A 19,297-nucleotide genomic window follows, 5' to 3' on the forward strand; every position below is an offset into this window, starting at 1 on the left:
GAGGTATTTATTTAAAAGTAGGTTTTGTTATTGTGTTTTGTTTGGGGATAGTAGCCAATCAAGTACCTGAAAAATATCATTTTGAGAAAAGGAACACTGGAACCTTGGTTAGCATGATTGATGTGTTACAGAAGGTCTGACTTTAACCAAAACGGATGTAAACCAAATACATTTTTCCTATAAGAAATAATGGAAATCCATGCATTCCGGAAAGTCATAAATGTTAACACAAGCCACATTTTTATAGTTTATAGTTTTACAATTGTTTGACATGTAGAAAAAAGGCACACTGAATGTTACTTGTACCTTCATTGAACACGTGATTTTTAACTTGGTTTCCACGCCACACTACAAATTAGATGTATACAGCAATTCCGGGGCAAAATTAACATATTTCATATCAGATTTTAATTAAATTTCATCAGCAGATAGATATTAAAGTGAATTTATAGCCTACATACATTTTTTATCTTGTCCTGAAGCTCTAATCGACGTGTTTGACACTCAAAATCGAATGAAAAAATATGTCCGCATGGACTCTACTAATCGAGCACGCACGCAGTGTCGGATTTTTTGCATTGCTAAAATACTCTGATTGTATTGACAGGTGACATAACTTCCGGTTTCCATTTTGTTCACTAGCTTGTGGGTTGCTAACCAGGAAGGGCATGAATATAGATGGACTGATGCGATAAAACATCACTTGAACTTGAATTTACTAACTCATTCACTGCTCTAGACCAAGTATTAAAGAAGTTAGAGCAAATTTCATACTGGGAAATAATGCTAGTTGCTCCCATTGCTTTTCACTGAGTCAAGACAAAAATTGAGGCTAACCCACGGACCTTGGCAAGCACAACCATACTACAAACTATATAACAACAAGATATACATAATAACAAACCATTTTGTACGCTAACAGGGGAATCACGGCAAACCAAGGCAAAATTGTGGGCAAAATTTTCGGTGTCAACCAAAAAACAAACCAAGGTTCCACTGCAGATAGTAAGTTTATAGAAAAGAAGACATAAAATTGTCAAACATAAAATTATGAAAACTGCTACACTGAAAAAGTTGAATTGAACAGATTTTGCAAAAGTCGTTATTAATTACTACTTTCATCTCTTTAAACTAAAGTAAGGTAAACTAAACTAAACACAATCAAATGTTATCGCTTGTTAGGTTCTTGTAATAATATCTGTAAAATCACCGCCTTGGCTACAGTTTTCAAATAGCCAGCAACACAAAAAGACTAAAAATTCAGGAAAAAAATATGTTGATGAACATGCTTTTTTTTTTTTTAAAGGATACATTTCAATCCTGTAGTACAAGTATCCCTCCAAAGGATTCCTTATGTGTGCTACTCATTATACGCTTCATTTTAAGAGTGTGGCTTCCAGCTAGCAGCGGGGCTCCACTTTGCAGCTTATAAAAGGAACCCCCCCCCCCGAATGGCAAGTGTGACTTTGTAATCTAATCACCAGACCAGTGTGGCAATGCGGTCCACTGCAGGACAAGCCCCGGGACACTCGGAGGCGTACAAGCAATTAATTACCTTAATTGCATGGTTAGTTTAATTGATTACCTTGTTATTTTTTTATTTATTTCTTACTCATTTTACTGCGCAGCATCTACACCCATAGGCGGATTCAGGTATCTCTTGCCCAAGAATACAAAGCGGTGTGCTCATTAATGCTGAATTATTAGCGGCTCCTTGGAAAGGCGTAATTAGTTGAATGCACTGGCCGTCAGCTGAATACACGCAAGCCAGCATGGAAGAGCGTGAATGATTGCAGGGTGGCGTTCATTGACAAAGCTAACAGCCGTGCTGCAACACAGCATGACACCACGAACACATAGATTTCACCCAAACAAGTTAGTTAAAGTAGCGCACGTGCATCCCTCATCTTGTCGAAGCTTTTTGTAGACATAATGGCTCCGATTTAGCCGGAGTCATTTGTCATTTCAACTCTGCTTGAGGGCACAGCCTGTCTCCTCTTTCTTTCTACCTTCTGTCTCGACCTCATCTTGCTCCCCCCCCCACCGCCATCGCCATTATTTTCTCAGCCTCACACTCTCTTCTGGTCCTCTTGCTGTTTTTTGTTTTGTTTTTTTTGTTTTTTTACATGAGCTTCCTACTAGCGTGAGTGTATTAGCACCCCGGCCCTCACTCTATCCTGGCAGTACTGAGAGTGAAGAATGGCACATAAACTCTTCACAATTCCATTTTTCATTTTTATATTTACTACATCGGCACCTTTTAGAAAATAATGTTCCACTGGGTAGGAACTCGTGTGTCGCCATCATGAAGCCTTTATTTACTGTACAGGCAATGTAAATAACACTTCTGAACTGTCACAAATGTAAATATAAATTAACCACTGTCAATATTGAAACGAAATGTGTGTTGGTAGATTACTGCTTGTGCCTGGGAGGAGAGTCTCGTCACACTGTTACTAAAAGCATGTGACATTATGGTGTACGTTTCGTTAATTCGTATTAGTGATATCAATTAAGCTATATTGTACTGAGTAGCCAGATATTAATTGATAAGTACCGAGGGAGGCTGATGTCATTGCAGCGCTCCAATGAATGCGTTGTTCAGATCCAATGCTTTATGGGGAAAACTAAAGTAGTTATTTTTTCATTTCAAACTCATATTAGTACACTTTCGTATATTTGTCAGGTACATATTTTGAGTGTCAAGTTGCTCTGTGATTAGTTTAGTGTAAGTAAACTGTTCATAGTAAGATGACACCGTGAGTCAGACTGTTATTAAACTGCTATATACTATACACTGAAATCCTGCAAATTCCTGTGGAAAAGAGCACCGATAGCTTGTGATTGGCTCCTTTCAAAGACAGCTGCCGTGTCCTTAAAGACTTGAGAACGATTTAAACAGTTAGTAGCAGCTCTGAAATAAAGAAGAAGTCATGAGATTAGAATTTAGGCATAGACTTGCTACAGGGTTCAAACCTTGGAAAAAATTAGCAAGTGTTCACCGGAATAATTTTTTTTTTATGTATCATCTAAAAAATAAAGTAAAACTACTTGCCCTCTTTTGTTTTGTCCAAACAATCTTGCCTTTTAGGCCATGAGCTTTGAATGCCCCGCTGTATTTTTTATTTTATTTTTATTTTTAAGAACTTCAACGTAATATCTTTCTTGTTGGCACTACAGGTGTTACACTTCTTCCCAAAAAAAAACACCATTAGCATCCTCCATCATGCTCCATGGCACCATTAAATGAGCTCATTAAATACCTTTTAGGATTACAAATCAAAGTAATTGCCAATTAGGATTTGCCTAATTGTATGAAACTTTTAAGGATGGAAGATTTCTTTGCAGGACTTCCTTGCACTGCACTGCTTTGTATACTTCTGTTTATCAGCTACGGATGATTGATAGAGACAGACAGAGGCAGCTGGGATCAGATCTTGATATACTCGCTACACTGAGATACAGCTGCCAAAAGGCCCAATAAAACATAAATACCAGAAACTAAAAGGGCATAGAGTTGCGTTCCAGAAGTAAACGTTGATGTCAACAATACAACATTACATTTTCAGTTTGTTCTGTTAAAGAAGTAAGAGATTTGGGATAACCTTGGTCCTAAACAATCTAAGGGATTTGCCGTTCAATGAGTGGTCGATATGAGGTTAGGGGCTATGGGGTCAGGGTTAGGGTCTAAGGTGTTAGGTTTCTGGCATTAGGGTTAAAGGTGTAGGGTTAGGTTAATTGGAGACTCTAAGTTGTCTATTGGATGAGTCAAGGGGGTACCCCGCCTCTTGCCCATAGTCATCTCAGATAGGCTCCAGCTAATTACTAATTTAGAGGTTGAGAGTTCACAACAGTGACCTGGAGAGATGTAGCTGTAGCATAAAGGACAGGGTGTTAAAATAATGGCGATCAAAGCTATAAAGGACAGGGTTTTAAAATAATGGCGATCAATGAAGGAGAGTTGTGAAGTAGGGCAGCGTCTGCCTCACACTTCCTACTACTCCCTAACACTATGTCTGTGTTTGTTTGAGCACTTCGACACTTTGACAACGCATTCGCAAAAAATGGAGTCAACACACCCCGATGTTGAGTGCGCAACAATAGACGTAAGCCATCATCAGACATTACTATCTTGGCTACATACTGTAGCAGAAGGGGAGGGACTAACTTGAGTGGTTGCAATTCACAATTAAAATTACTCTGTGAAATTGTTAGGTGTACTGACAGATGCACAGTGGTGCCTTAATTTGTTGCAAAAGGTTTGGTGAAAATCAGATTTTTTTTTTCCATAAGAAATCATGTAAATCCAAGAAATCTGTTCCAGTCACCCCAAAATATGATGAATTTTCTCTAATTACAGTTTTACATGCAGAAAACGATGACTAATGGCTTGAGTTTATTGTTGATTGAGATTTTTGTAAATCTTGGCGAGATCGAATTCAGAAGTGTTCCGTTATCACATTGCTGGCACTTTAGATGCTCCATTTAGTGGAATGCTAGGGTACAGGTCAAATTGACTAGTTTGTTACGTCCAAAACTGTACAAAAAAGCAAGACCGTGTACACATCATACAAAAACTAGTGCGTAAAACCGACATTTGACTTATTCAATTTGACACACAACCTATGCTAACACCAATGCCGAAGCGAAACAGCAACTCCTCTAACCTACACCTGTTCTACTTTTAACCACTAATCCCAAACTCTACACCCAACGCACTAACTCATAACACCAAGCCCTAAATGTTAAATGTCTTTTATCCCGTTTGATTAATAATCAAAAAAGCACAAAATTTCATGACAAAGACATTCTTCTCTGCATGTGATAATAGCTTTCTGGTTACTTTATAGCAGGATGTATCTCAAAACCCCCGGGCTTGACATTGTGGTCGTTGAAATGAGACAGTAAATCTAATTCTGCTCTGAGAGTCTATTTCTCAGCCTGTATAAATGATACATTGAATATTTGAACAATCGTGTGGACATAAAAATGTGCAGACTGAGCTTGCGAGGAAATATTTTTAAGCCCCCTTAATTGTTACCTCAGCGTTGTGCAGTGACATTGTCAAATAAGCTGAGAGGAGACACACTGAAGTTGGATAAAAGCACGCAACCTAAAATATTCAGGCATGTTTGTCCTGGTTGCATTTAAATGGATTCGGTCATGCTCTGATTCCCTTTACAGGCCTCGTGTGCTTGGGCTCTTATCTTCATGTGGACTCATGGGCTACACTCCCACTAAAGTAGAAGAGTTCTTTTTAAGACTTCATAGATATGACCTTGCTACGAGGGTAGAAACTTTAGCTGTTTCGTCATGAACTGCAGTATAAAATTTACACCCAGTAGGGGGCAAGCTGGGAGGTGCTTGTCGCTGCAGTCTTTCCACAGAAAGGAAAAGTGGCTGAGAGAAAAAAACAATGGGCTGAGTGGTTAGCATGTTGGCCACACAGTCAGGAGATTGGGTCCAAATCTCTGCATGTTTTCCCTGTGTGGGGGTTTTCTCCAGTTACTCTGCATGTTACCTTAATTGGCGACTCCAAATTGTCCATAGGTATGAATGTGAGTGTGAATGGTTGTTTGTCTATATGTGCCCTGTGATTGGCTGCCGACCAGTCCAGGGTGTACCCGGCAAGTCATTGTTGTTGGACAACATTTCTATGTTATCCTTTTTTAAAGTACCGGTTTGTGCATCTGGCACAATGTAAACAATATTCAATCCTATTCATTCATTTTCTACCGCTTTTCCTCACGAGGGTCGCGGGGGGTGCTGGAGCCTATCCCTATTCAATCCTATCAGTAATTTAATTAACTGTTTATTTGATTTTCAATATATCGATGAAATTTAAGACTAACTGAATGAAACATGGACAGTATTCTATTTTATTTACTTTCATAATTCCAACTCTTACTGCAAGGTGTATAGAATAGGAGATTTATGCTTAGAATCTTTACCCCCGGGACTGATTTGTTCCCACTGTCTCCCTTTGTAACTACACATTTTGCTTTTCTATTTTTTTTTTCTATACTGTATATGACATTTATGAGTGGGAGCATTCGAGACCTCAGGCTAAAAAGTGTACGTTTCTTTTTAATGAACTCCAAAGTACATCAAAAGTAATGTTGGCATCACTTATTGACACGGTCAAGGCTGTTGCAACTCATTCCAAATATTCAACTTTTCACCTATGTTGCGGTAAATATTACATTTTTTTTCTAAAGCGTATCTTAATTTTCAGGAGCCTCAAGGTTTAAATCAAGTATCTTCACTTCCTGTGGTCCTTCTGTGATACTGAAAGATCGGTCCACTGTTTGCTGATATGACAGGAAAAGCCCTAAAAGGCCTGTACAGTATGACTCATTGTAGCAGCAATAGCAAAGCAATAGCAAACTCAATAATCATCATGTACTTGCCTTATCATTTGCAAACAACACACGTTAATAACATTGATTGTCGACTTGAGTAACACAGCTGATAGACTTGCAATGATTCATAGACATGATCAGTGTGGGTTTGGGGTTTTTTTTGGGCCGGGGTTAAATGGATCAGATAAATTCCCAGGATCCACATTCTACTATTGATTATGCACAGTGTGTAATATTATACAGATGCAATACCACGAGTGAGGAGGTTCAGTAAAAGATCAAGACGGTGAGGGGGAGTGGACACACACACACACACACACACAATGAGGGCATAAATGGCAGGAATTATTAATTAGATTTTGTTATAACATTCATGTATTTGATAGTATTTTTCTTTGCCTCTAGAAAGGTATTCTAATATATTTTTGTAATAACAAAATAAATATAATTTATGTCCAAATTTACATCATTCTATATGACAGACCTTATTAGCTTTTTGCTGGGTAGTTGGTATAAATCATGTAATTGCATTGCCCAATTTCTAACATATAGATGACCATACAGGGTTTCTTACTGAACTGTTGCTGCCAATGTGGATAAGGGTGCAGATTGATTTCGTTTTGTATTAACATGTTGTGTATAATAGTCTAGAATTATCAGGAATCTGTACAAAATGAGACATTTCCTTCCCTTTTTGTAGCTCAAGATGTATAAGCATTGTGCTTATACTGCCATCTGGTGGTGACAAGATGAACCAGCTGACCACAGGAGACGACTGAACATTCGTCCACTGTACTGTATGTAGTTCATAAACATTTGCTGTGCTGCTTAATCAAGCAGATAATGAGCAGTAAGATTTGAGCTTGTCTCTCTGGAGGGTGTGTGTATCATGTATTCGTGTGTGTAGAGCGAGAGAGAGAGAGAGAGAGAGAGAGAGAGGGGGTATAAATATTTATGGCAAGCAAACAGATCAATGGCTATTAAAAAGGTCAAGGGCGGATGATGATGGGTGCTGGGTGTTTGTATTGATAAAATTTGGAACATCATAATGAATTACAAAAGTACACACACACAGTCTAATTGAGTGAAAGGAGCTCATCCTAGCACTTTTTTTTGCCAAAATGTCCTCATAAAAGGTGGGTAGTCATACACACACACACACACACAATCAATACAGGTACAAAATGAGCGCAACTAAGTTATTGATCATGCTGGATGTGTCATAATGAATAGTATAGGATTTGCGGTGATGCAAGCAAAACCATCCAATATAGCGATGAATAATTCCACACTCTGCATTAATGCTATAAGGGAGTTGAACCATGTGATCTCTCCCGGCTAATCAATGAGGAATGGTCATGATCAATGGAAATGGTGATTAAATATAGTAAAACAAATATATATTATACTGATTCATCATTATAATCAACCTATATGTAATTTTTTGCAGTGATTATGGTGGTCTGCGGACTCATAAAAACGTATGACTCAAAAATGAGCTGAAATTAAATTGAAATTGTCCTTTGTAGAAATATGGTTCAAATCACCGCATACGCAACGAGCCAATTACCTGCGAGTACGGTTATACTTACAAAGTCAAATGGTGGTGAACCACTGTGTTGATATTACAGAAGAGTGTTACATAACCCCCAAACTATTTTCACGTCTCTTTAAAGCGCCGATCATTATGAATGTGGAATAATTGCATCACAAACAAGGAACGAGCCAATTAATATCCATCTGATTGCATTTTATTCGCCCTTATTCCAGAATGATATACCTCGCAATCAGACATAATAGCAAGATGCCAAATCATTCAGGCTGGATATTTGTGATTTGAAATTAAAATAATCTATAAAGATGACGTCTTGGACCTGCATGCATTACATTGTCTTTACACTTCTAAATATTGGGAAAATATCAATATATAACTTTGATTGAACACTACAATGTAAACCCTTCAGTGTGTAAAATGCAGTTCACACACGTTTCCACCTTCCTGATTTCTTATTTTTGTCAGATTGTCAAATTTAAATATTCGCCAGTCAATAACACAACTGAACACAAAAAAATCAAAATCTACAAAGTCCTGTGGTGTGGAGTTTTTTGCCTCCCATAATAAGTTTCATAAAATAAAATAAACAACATTTTGTGTTCAGTTGTGTTGTCATGCAATAATAATGTAATTATATTTCTATTTGTTTGATGATCTGAAACATTTGAGTGTGACAAAAAAATCTGAAATCATGAAGGGGGCAAACTCCCACACTGTATATACATATACACATATATGTATATATATGTGTGTGATACACACACACACGCATATACAGAGGATTATGGAAAGAGATATACAATCTGGCATTACCAATCTGGCAATACAAACCTATTTTTTGGTCAGAAGGGGTCTCGGAGTGAACTCCCACCATGTTGATCAGCTAATAATAATAATAGTCAGAATCGATAGAAGCTGGGGGTTAGAAGAATGTCTCCCTGCACAGTGGACAAGTGGACTTGTTGCTGGATGTGAACCATTTGTACTGGAGATAGGACAGAGATAATACAATATTATTAAAACACAGAATGGAGTATATGTTTTGTGTAGTTAAAATCAATACATCTCTCATTTAAAACCATCAGTGTTGATATGTACGTAACGTTCAAATACCTGCGAGGAATTTTAAAGTGCTGAGACATTCAATTCAATGCGGTTGTGTTGCACCAAACCACATAATAAAAAGACAACTTACCAAGCATGCAGAGTGGAATTTCTTCTTGCAAGTGCGACAAGCCTTCTTGGGTAAGGAGTAGTTGGAGCCATGGATTACTGAGAAGCATATCATACAGTCCTCGATTCCCTCAAACCGCTTGTCCACATTGTTCTTCCACAGAGCCAGGCCCTCCATTATGCTGCCATTCTGAACACATCAAATTGAACATGTTTTCAAAAATGGCCATTGAGAGACCTTGGATGTGAAAGAGGTGTTTATCCCCTCGGTGTGTGTTTGTACCTGATGCGTCAGGTAGGTGCTGAGCTGCAGCATCCAGTTCCTCCACTGCTGCACAGAGACGCCCACCCGCCTACCACTCTCCACCGCGATGGAGCCCAGAGGGTAGTTCTGCGGCAGCTGAATCACCAGTTCGATAAAAATATCGTCTACAGAGTAGGTGGCAATCACCTCCCTGGCAGCAGAGCGAGCTTTTACCTAGAGAAAGACGAGTATGAAGATTGTTACCTGGGGTGGAAAACATATAATCCACCATTCTTCTCCTGTTATTGCTCAACTGCCTGCGATTGACACTTACAGTCAACTCCAATAACATGTTCTCCAACTATTAACTAAGACAGTTTAGTTTTAATAAATTCACAAGAATGCAATGCTGAATTTTGATGCACAGCTCGAAAATGTTTCATCCTGCTGCAGTTGCTATCTGACACACATGAAGAAAACAAAACTTACCGTCATGCTGTCAAACATTTCCGTGCTGCCATGGACAGATGAGATCTCAGCCGCCGAGAGAACTGGGCTCACGTGTTTGGTGGTGAACTTCTCCACAGCGCCGCTCACACGCTTTTCCTGACTATTCCACCACAGTCGCACCATGGCGGGCAAGTCCTGCACCGTGCTGTAGTACACGCTGCACGCCAGGTGGGGGAGCTCCCATTCGATGTTATCCCTTCCTGATGGATTGCAATGCCGAGTTAGTGCTACTGATTTTGTGTGTGCCATTTATTTTGATACTCTCTTCTTACTGTCAACCGCCAGAGTGAGGCTCTCTGTGAAGAAGGTTTTGGAGTCTCGAGGTTCTGGTGTTTGGCCCAGGTAGATGGGGTTCTCAGGCATCAGTTTGAAAAGGTGGAGGAGAAGCTTGTTGAGGGAGCAGGTTTTCTTGAGATACTGGGCGTAATGGGCACGCAGCTGGAGGAGAATGAGCGAAAAGTAAATAAAAGCTCATTCACAACACCGAATCATCACTGACATGACTCACATGTGAGGGCGAGGACTTGAAAAAGGTGAGAAGCAGTTTCCAGGCTAGCAGGTAGCCCAGGATGCAAGAGAACTCCACACTATGAGGTGAGACCACCGCAAACTCTCCTACTTGAAGTCCTGCCAGGATGCTGTCGCACAACTCCTCGCAGGTTGACAACACGGCCATCAGAGCAGCCGGAGGAGAGCTGAAGGACAACAACAAAACTAAAATCTCAGCACTTCTTTCTAGACTGCTAACTTTATGTGACAACTCTTGACTTACAGGCTTGTCTCATCTCCCTCATCATCTGACTTGTTGCTGTCTCCTTCACTGTCACATTCAGGCAGCTGAGGCATGACCCTGAATTAAGAAGACCGGAGAATCATCATGTGTTGAAATCCTTTTTCTGCAGGACAACCAACATGCTAAAACACAGAGGTCAACAGGAAGCCTTACTTTGCCAATAAGTGGTAGACGCTGACTTGTAGTGGTCTGGCCTTGAACAGCAGCAGAGGACAGAAGGTGTTGAGAAGCGTCTGAAGAGGCTGCGGGAGGTTTGTCTTCTGGTTGGCTATGAATTTAGCCGGCAGGTTGTTTTGGTTGAGTTGCTGGGTCGGCACATGGGTCAACGCCACACCGAGCGACTGCAGCACAGCCAGAGGAAAGATGGGGTCGTCTGGCTCTTTGAAGGCCTCTACATGCAGACATAAGATGGAAAAAGCGTTGAATGTATTAATCCAAGACTGTTAGATCGGGTTCACACCTCAGTTTAAAACCCACCCGTGATTTTGACAGGCATGGGGAGCAGCAGGTTGTAGATTCCGTCCAAAAAGAAGTCTCTCCATTCCCCCTCCAGTTCTGATGGCAGCTTCTCCAGGACATCAGGTGGAGATGATGCAAAGAACTGGTTCAGGTTGACGACCAGGTAGGCACTCTCGGACGCAAACAACTGCACCCATGGATTCCACAGGCCGCTCACATTCTCGCTGACAGTCTTGAGATTGGAAACAAGGCAGCAGATAAATGTACAGTGGAGGAGACAGCAGAGTGGCAATGTTAGCTCACCTCCAACCACGCCAACATCGCACAGAGTAAGAAGTCCCACTGGTTACTGCTGAGAGATGTCGGACAGTGTTTCACCAGCCAAGACAGGAAGCGCATCAGCTCCAGTGTCAGGTTTAACTGTTGTGTAGTTGCTTTAGACAGGTCACTGAGAAACAAGAGGAGTAAGCATCAAAGATACACCACACAATTTATTAGGTGGTATTTTCATGGACGACTTACCTGCCGAAAAGGAACCAGTCTTCCTTACGGTTCCTCCACTCCATCACTGTGGCCAGAACAGCTTGCACTACCTCCTCTTCCACTTGTGTGTCAGCTTGCAGGCAACACATAAGCACCGCCACACAACCATACACATCTGGAATGCAATGTTATTTATTTTACTGACTTGTTCATTTATAAATACATCTGCATGGAAATTCATGCTGGTTGTATGCATTCTTACTGTCATCCTCTTCCCAATTGATGATTCCCGCTGTGGCCAGGGTGACCAGAGTCTCTCGGTCATCCTGGCTCAAGGAGGGACAGAGCACCTGGAGTGTGCTGAGTTTGCTTCGTGTCACTGGCAATAAACTGACCAGACATACTCAATTTAAACCTCTGCTCAAGCCACCATGCTTTTTGAAAAGGAACTAATGCATTCAGATAAATTCCCACTCACCTATCAACAGGGCTGTAAAGTTTGCTCAGGCTGTCACAGTTATTGGTATGGATGTAGTTTTCTAGTGTCAGAGACCACAGACCGCCCAGCTCAAAACATCTACAATATATGGTTAAAAGCATCAATTAATATTATTACATACCATAGGCCTAGTACTTGTTTAATCATCTGTAAGGAATGGCGATGATTGACACAAATATATGCAAAATTGGAAAACGGCCAGTCGTCTTATATTATGGGTCGAGAAATATCATGCCAACAGGTGGCACAAAACCGCTCTCCAAGCAAAATCACAGCATTTCTTCCTGTCACTCACACAGCAATATCATGGAGAGATGCAGCCATGACAAAGAAACCCACTAGGCCATGTTATATTCGTGTCAATGCAGTAATTCCTTATAGTCATCTAAATGAGATTTAGTCGTACATGTGTATGTAAACAGTAGCCAACTAATTAAGTGTTGTCCAGCCTGGTCTACCCATATAACAATGTCAAAAGTAGCTGATCCAGTGTTGCCATGGTAGAGATAATATTGTCCTTAGCACAAGACGTTATTTTATTTAATTTTACTTGTTTTTTATTTGACTAATGGTTGCTTTAAGTGTATTTAGTATGTGTGACAAACCACTCTGACCTTGAGTAGAGTGTCTCCAGCAGGTCGTTGGTTGCAAACAGGTCCTGCAAACCTCCTGACAGCCCCCACTCAGTCAGCAGGCTGTGATAGGTGGACACAATCGCCGGGGTGTACTCCACCTCCTTACACCATTGCAACGCATACAGCAACTCTGCAACTGAGAAATGAGAACCCCCACATGAGAACATATACATAAACAGAAAAAAAAGATAAGTGTACATTGTATATGTACCCGTGTGTATGAGGTGAGTCAAATGCCGCTGGCATTTATTGTTCTTTGGGTGAGAAAGGGTGATTGTGTGTGCCACTTTTCCTAATAGCGCACATGCACACAAGTGGGCTGGTAATATATTTGACATTTTCAATTTCCACATGTCCACAGAGGGCGTGTCACAAACTCCCCTATAACGGCTCGTCAGCAATGGGGTCTTGACCCACTGGAGATGGAAAGAAGTACAACATGTAAATATCCACACAAGTAAAATAGCATTACTATTGCACTGGCTATATACAATTTAAAGCACTGGTTGTCTTACGTAGGAAGGCAATGCCTGTCTGAGTTTGGTCCACCCAGCAACACTGGGCATCAAGTGGGTAAAGAACTGGGTGAGGACGGAAGAATCTTGATCGCAGACAGAAGTGATGGTCTCCACTACGCTTTGTACCGCCGTAACTACATACTGCAAACTAAATATGACATAAAGAGACAGCAACAAAAACATTGTTTTTTGGTAGGCTACTTTGAAGTGACAGACCATGCATGAGGTTGTTCCTGTCCAATTATCAACCTTAATTTCTTTACAACCAAAATAAGTCTCTTACACCCATATATTGTATTTTATATGGGCTCTTCCTGTCATTTTTTTAATTTGTTTTGATCATCTCAATTAAACATTAGGTTAAAAATGGCAGAAATCTGTTATTTCATGTCTACAACAACATCAGAGTGGGGTGATGTGTTACCTTTTGACATCCAGAGACACAGTAAGTAGTCGGCTTTTAACCCAAAGCGCGGCACTGTGCAGAAAGCCACCTTCCTTCACCTCATACTCAGAGTTTTGAACCAATGACTTAATCCCAGCGACACACACCTTCTCCATCTTATCCAAGAGTGAGTCTATCAGAGAAATATCAACACACATCATCTCTCAAGCAAAAATGTCAAGTGGGGGGTGTTCAAACATACCTGATAGGTAAGTTCGTGTTTGGTCTTGGGAAATGAGCTGGAAGATGGTGAGCAGGAGTTCCTCGGCAGATGATAGCAGTAGACAGTCTTGTACAGACGAGAAGAAGGTGGAAGCCACATCACAGATGAAGGAAACAAGAGGCTCCATGTTGCCTGCATCTGATAGGCTTTTTGTCTCCGACAGCGTGGCATGCAGCTTCTCCAAGATCTTCTCCATGTACACCTCCCCGATCAGAGGTTCTAATGTGTGCCAAACAAATCCACTGTGACAACATACATGAGATAAAGTCCTTGCAAAACAGAGTGACTTTATTACCGTTATTGTGATGCTGAGAGAGAACTAGGCTGATGAGGGTCCAGCTGGGGCAGTTGGTAGAAGAAGCACAGTCTGAGCGGCTGGGTGTGACCTTGCAGATCTCCTGAGTTACTCCCAGGAGATGCTCACCCAGGACTGACCCTTTTAGCCAGTCTCTACAACTTGCAAGGGTGGAATGGTCGATGCAGGCCTGATAGGGTGGATAGCGGATATGCTCTCACATTATTCAACAACAGACAATTAATATTAATATGAGCAAAACGAGACATACGCGCTGGATGATTTGCAGAGTGATTCTGCAGTGAAGTCCCATCTGTAACACACAGACACACACACACATTGGAAAACATGCTACACAACAATGAGCACACCTATTGCACGCTCCCTCTGCACTTGTGACATCTGTGGCAATGTGCTGTGTGACATTAATTAAATAGTTCTTATGTTGACTGGCTTTCTAATTAAACTTCCTTCTTTTCATTTGGTAGTCATCTGCTTCTTTGCATTGCATCTTCATGTACTATATATCCTGTGTATATCAATACCCTTTTTTAAAATGTATTTGCCATCGGTTATTGGCTGATGTATCCGTTATCGGCTTTCTTTCAGCCCTCAATATCGGTATCGGCCCCAAAAATCCCATATCGATTGGACTCTAGCTGATACTATGTGGGAATGCGTCAAGGAAAGATTTGATTGCCTCTCTGAGTGCTAATGTACATATTTCTGTGGTACAGCTCTCTGAAAAACAAGCTCAAGGCTTGTACTGGTGGATGGTGGGTTTGTATTCATTTAGTGCTTTTGGGTTAAACTTCAACTACCACGGTTGTGAAATACCTTAACACAAAAGGAGCATCCCGCCACCTGTCATAGTTCTGATGTTGTCAGTGTAGCCGTTCAAATGGGGGAAGATGGAAAATGTTACCGTGGTGATATGGTTGAGGATGCGAGTGGTCTCTTGTTGGCTACAGCAAGACAGTGAGCTGAAGACCATCTCCACCAGGTGCTGTGTCTCCATCCGTTCCTTGTCGGCCAGCCATGGGACCACTCGCTCCAGCAGGAAACGCACAGCCGGATTGCTCACACTATCCTCGCCCTTCTCATCCAGTTCCACCAATGTCTGAGATAAATGAAGTCATCAAAGTTACCTTGGTGACTGTATTGGCCATTAAACTGGTGATATACTGTGACCGACTCACAGTGAAGATCTTGGTGGTGTGAAAAGACTGCAGTAGAAGCGAGAGGAATACAAGATGTGTTTCCGAGCATCTCTCGTTCACATGCACCAGACACAGCTGCACCAGCTGCTGCACTACTTCCTCAAAATGGCAGGTCTGCGGGGAACCACATGCAGTAGCCTCCACAAGCTCTGTCTGCTTCACCTCCACACCATCGCCCTCTTCGTCTCCCGATAAACAAATCTTGACTGACTTTTTCTTCTGTGCGTGCCTTAGGTTTACTCTCGACGGGTAGCACATCACCTGGAGAAAGGAAAACATTTGATCAGAGATTGGCTACACTGCCAATAATAAACCGAACTGACCTGCAGTAAGGCTGAAATCCCCTCTAAAGCTTGTGGATTTGCTTCTTCATTGTCTGTATGGCGCGTGAACACAAGGCCAAGCTCCTCCCAGAAGTCTGCTACAAGTCCATGAAAGACACCCTTGCTGTCTTTGGATTCACCGTCAGCCCTCTTCTCCCAGGAAACGATCATTTCAGTAACCAGGAGGAAAAGGGGGCCATTCTGTAGAGTGGGGTTCTCAAGAGCCATTTCGAGAAGCGGCAAAAGCTAAGGGAAAAAAATTGTATTTGATTTGATATGGCAGGGAAAGGCACCACATTGACTTCAGACAGAACAGCTAAAAAAGGTGGTGCCAAATAACTTTGCAATGGAGTGAAAGCTTTTCTTCCTGTCACACACCAGTGATGAACTGTCGAACAACTAGCAAATATATTCTAAAAGTTATTTTCTTAACTGATTTTGAAAACATTGATAATTTGGTCTTTGATTTCATCCAAAAAAAAGAGGTTGTCTTATATTTAGCGTTGTGCTATATGTGGGTCAATAACTTATATGCAACTATTTGACTTTAACCTGCTGTGAAATAAGCATGGAGCATATTTTGTGCTGATGATCCTCCTCATCCTCTGCTGCATGGCGAATAATGCAGAATCTCAGGCACTCCACGATGGAAGTCACAATGATGGCATTCTCTGAGGGGCTACTGGCGGCGCGCTCACTGGAAATACTAGACAACAAACACAGTTCAGACCAATATATTAAATGCCCATCTCTACAACAAAAAAACAATCCAGTGAGAGTTACCCGAGTATGAGTGAGGTAAAAAACATGGTGTAGAAGTCCAAGGCTGGATTGGTGACCTGTTGTGGCAGTTTACTGAGGAAAGGCATCAAGTTAGGATGGAGGGCTTTAGCCATGCCTTTGCCCCCTTCTTTTAACAGAGCCCACAGTTTTGGCAAGAAGCCTTTCTTAGCATTCACGTGTGTCCAACAGTCCTACAGAAGGAGAAACATAAAGGCGGTCAAAAAACATGTGCAGACCAGCTAAAAGAGTCCATGAGAAATGTACTTACGGGTATGGAGGACACAACATGAAGAATTGCCTCCCAAACGGCAGGCAGCACCAGAGGATCTGTGTCGTCTATGCTGAGGAGGACAGCCGGGCAGAGACGTGCTGCTTCTGCCTGGGCGAGCTCTGGTGTTAACTCGCACGCAGCACACAGCATCTCAAAGAACGCCCCTCTGACCTGTGAAGAAGCAAATGTAACCAATTTAGCAAAGTTTTTCTTGATGGAAGCAATATTTAAAGTTGTTATAAAGAGCTGTCTAACTGCAGATTATTGGTGCAATGGATCAGCTGACCATCAGCTCCCTTATCAAAAAGGCCCAGCAGATGTTCTTCCAGCTTTTCAGCCACTGAGTCAATCATTATACACAGATTCATCCAAGCTTTTCCCCAGTTGCACGATAATGGATCTTAATCAATACAACCAGTACCTGCGGTGTCTTATGTCTGCTGTATTTCCAGAACTTTGCTGGGCTCATAAGAAGAGCTAGTCTCTGTTCCATGGCCATCATGTCATTCTGGGGCAGCAGAGAGAGCAGTCTTTTCACCCCGAGCAGAGAGCTGGTCAGCATGCGCATATATTTGGCTTCTCGCTCCTCCTCAGTCACACTTCTGGGAAAAAAAAGATGTAATCAACATGATGATAGAGCAGCAAGATTAGTGGCATTTCTGTTGACTTACTGAGGATCGCTGAGTGTGTCTGCAGTATCTTTTAATAAAACATCTTGAATTACCTGCAGAGTGGGATGATAAACATGACAGTGTTGTGTTTTGATTTTCAAAAACCTGGATTCCACCACCCTCTCACTCACATTAAGGATCTCATCTTTGCAAAAGCTGAGGGCCTCTGGCTGTTTGGCGGTCGAGAAGGCAGCCTGGAAGGCTCTGTGTGCAGCAGAGGCTGCGGGCGTGTACGTGTCACATTGGGACAGAATCCAGTGGCCCATCAGGCTCTTCAGAAAGGGAGCCAAGCTGCGACGCACTTTCAGCACAAGCTGCTCAAAGGCAAGCTGGGTGGCCTCCCTGATCCGCCTATCGTGATCCTAAAATATATTCCACTGATTAGAAAAGATGTCTTTACAAAGATGTTAATGATCAGTATTGTGAAATTTGAGCTGGTACAATAGCAGAATATAAAAATAACCACACACGCAACACAGCAGACAGCATTTTGTTGTGCAATATTTGAGTTACGTGTTAAAATGTGGCCAGTCATGTCCATATTCTATACCTTACTTGGGATTTTATGCCAGCTGGTGTGGCTGTGCAATACGATTTGAGGTAATCTTCACTTCCCGATGCCTTAAGAGTTGTGCTGGTCAGTGGGTTGATAGCCAGTGATTTTAGCCTACCGGCTAGCATGTTAAGTACCGTTAAGTGTGGTTGTCTGGTTGCAAGTCCGAGCCCCAGCAGCATGCAGCGCTGGACCGCATCACAATTTAGCAGTTATTTTACAGAGATTTAAATCAGATCAATACAGTAATTCAACTATCAGGTTTGACATTTGTCGTGAAGCAGACCTAAAATTCAGGACGAGCAGCTCACCACTGAAATCTTGCAGTAAATCCTTGGCCAATATGGAAGGACCCCTTTAACATCGTCAGCATCCCTCTCTTGACACATGGATCCAAAATCCTGTACAGCCTGAAAAAGTCACAATCAAAATCAACTGCATGCACACATTACTTAGTGTAATCTTTGTTGGAATTGTTTGTTTAGATGGTACAAAACTCAGTGGCAAGTCAAATGAATGCATGAACTTACTTTAAGTCTGGTGACAACATCTCTCTTGGACAGTTTCCTAAGCACTAGTCTGAAGTCTGCATCGACCAGGTTGTCAATCTCCTCTGCGCCATGCAACGCTGGGACATAGCTCAACTCTGACGTAAGCGTTGTGTCGAAACCAACAAAACCTGGGATGGCGCCACCTTCCCGGGTCAATACCTCTGCAGCCCGGCCGCTACTGGACGGCTACAATTTGGACAGGAAAACGTGAGATTTTAGTTGGCTCCAATTGAAACAATAGTCGTGAAATGTCGACCAAACTGCGGCAGACGAAAACAAGTGACCATGACTCGAACCGGAAAACGCAATGGCTAAATGTAGCATTAGCTGCTAGTGAAATGTCGCTAATGTAAACGCTGTTGATGGTAATCGTTGGTACTTACCCGAACGTTTCCTTTCGTTCGCTGTTTATTTTTGCCTCCCATTGCTACTCAAATGTGTTCATGTTTGTTAACGTGACGTAAAGTTATGAGAGCCATACGATGCTCAACATACACACGAGCAGGAACAGGAAATTACCTTTGAAATATTTTCAGAATAAAATTGAAGCCTGGTAGACTATTTGGATTCATGTTGTTTTTATGTTCTAATGGTTATTTGAAGCATGTTTTATGTAGCGACATGTATACATTACTGATTCATGCTACAAGGAGTATTAATATACAATATTACGTTTTCGTGTACTATGGCTACTCGTCCTTTGCTTTGAATCACGTTCTTATTCTAAACAG

The 19,297-nt window shown here is 41.6% G+C and overlaps 1 protein-coding gene and 1 long non-coding RNA gene across 2 annotated transcripts in view; one reads left to right on the forward strand and one right to left on the reverse strand.

The window, feature by feature from the left end:
• Window positions 1–9,112, forward strand: part of LOC131138294 (uncharacterized) — a 32,832-nt gene extending 23,720 nt beyond the window's left edge. The window contains exon 3 of the long non-coding RNA XR_009132077.1: window positions 7,063–9,112. This is a non-coding gene — a long non-coding RNA (uncharacterized LOC131138294). The remainder of the gene's footprint in view (window positions 1–7,062) is intronic.
• On the reverse strand, window positions 4,858–19,104 carry ltn1 (listerin E3 ubiquitin protein ligase 1). The gene is made up of 32 exons (XM_058087106.1): window positions 18,950–19,104; window positions 18,546–18,752; window positions 18,327–18,425; window positions 17,594–17,824; window positions 17,463–17,515; window positions 17,213–17,393; window positions 16,789–16,962; window positions 16,521–16,711; window positions 16,290–16,443; window positions 15,738–15,983; window positions 15,394–15,675; window positions 15,120–15,314; window positions 14,466–14,507; window positions 14,195–14,384; window positions 13,879–14,118; window positions 13,656–13,809; window positions 13,229–13,379; window positions 12,925–13,129; window positions 12,693–12,849; window positions 12,058–12,156; window positions 11,842–11,969; window positions 11,619–11,754; window positions 11,400–11,544; window positions 11,115–11,328; window positions 10,791–11,028; window positions 10,617–10,694; window positions 10,353–10,539; window positions 10,117–10,282; window positions 9,824–10,044; window positions 9,374–9,568; window positions 9,113–9,280; window positions 4,858–8,902 (listed from the first exon to the last, which is right to left on the reverse strand). The coding sequence occupies exons 1-32, from the start codon at window positions 18,989–18,991 to the stop codon at window positions 8,840–8,842; spliced, it is 5,232 nt and encodes a 1,743-aa protein (XP_057943089.1). The 5' UTR covers window positions 18,992–19,104; the 3' UTR covers window positions 4,858–8,839.
• Window positions 19,105–19,297: the final 193 nt, after the last annotated feature.

This window comes from Doryrhamphus excisus, chromosome 11 (genome assembly GCF_030265055.1).
Source record: "Doryrhamphus excisus isolate RoL2022-K1 chromosome 11, RoL_Dexc_1.0, whole genome shotgun sequence".
NCBI classification, from domain to species: Eukaryota; Metazoa; Chordata; class Actinopteri; order Syngnathiformes; family Syngnathidae; genus Doryrhamphus; species Doryrhamphus excisus.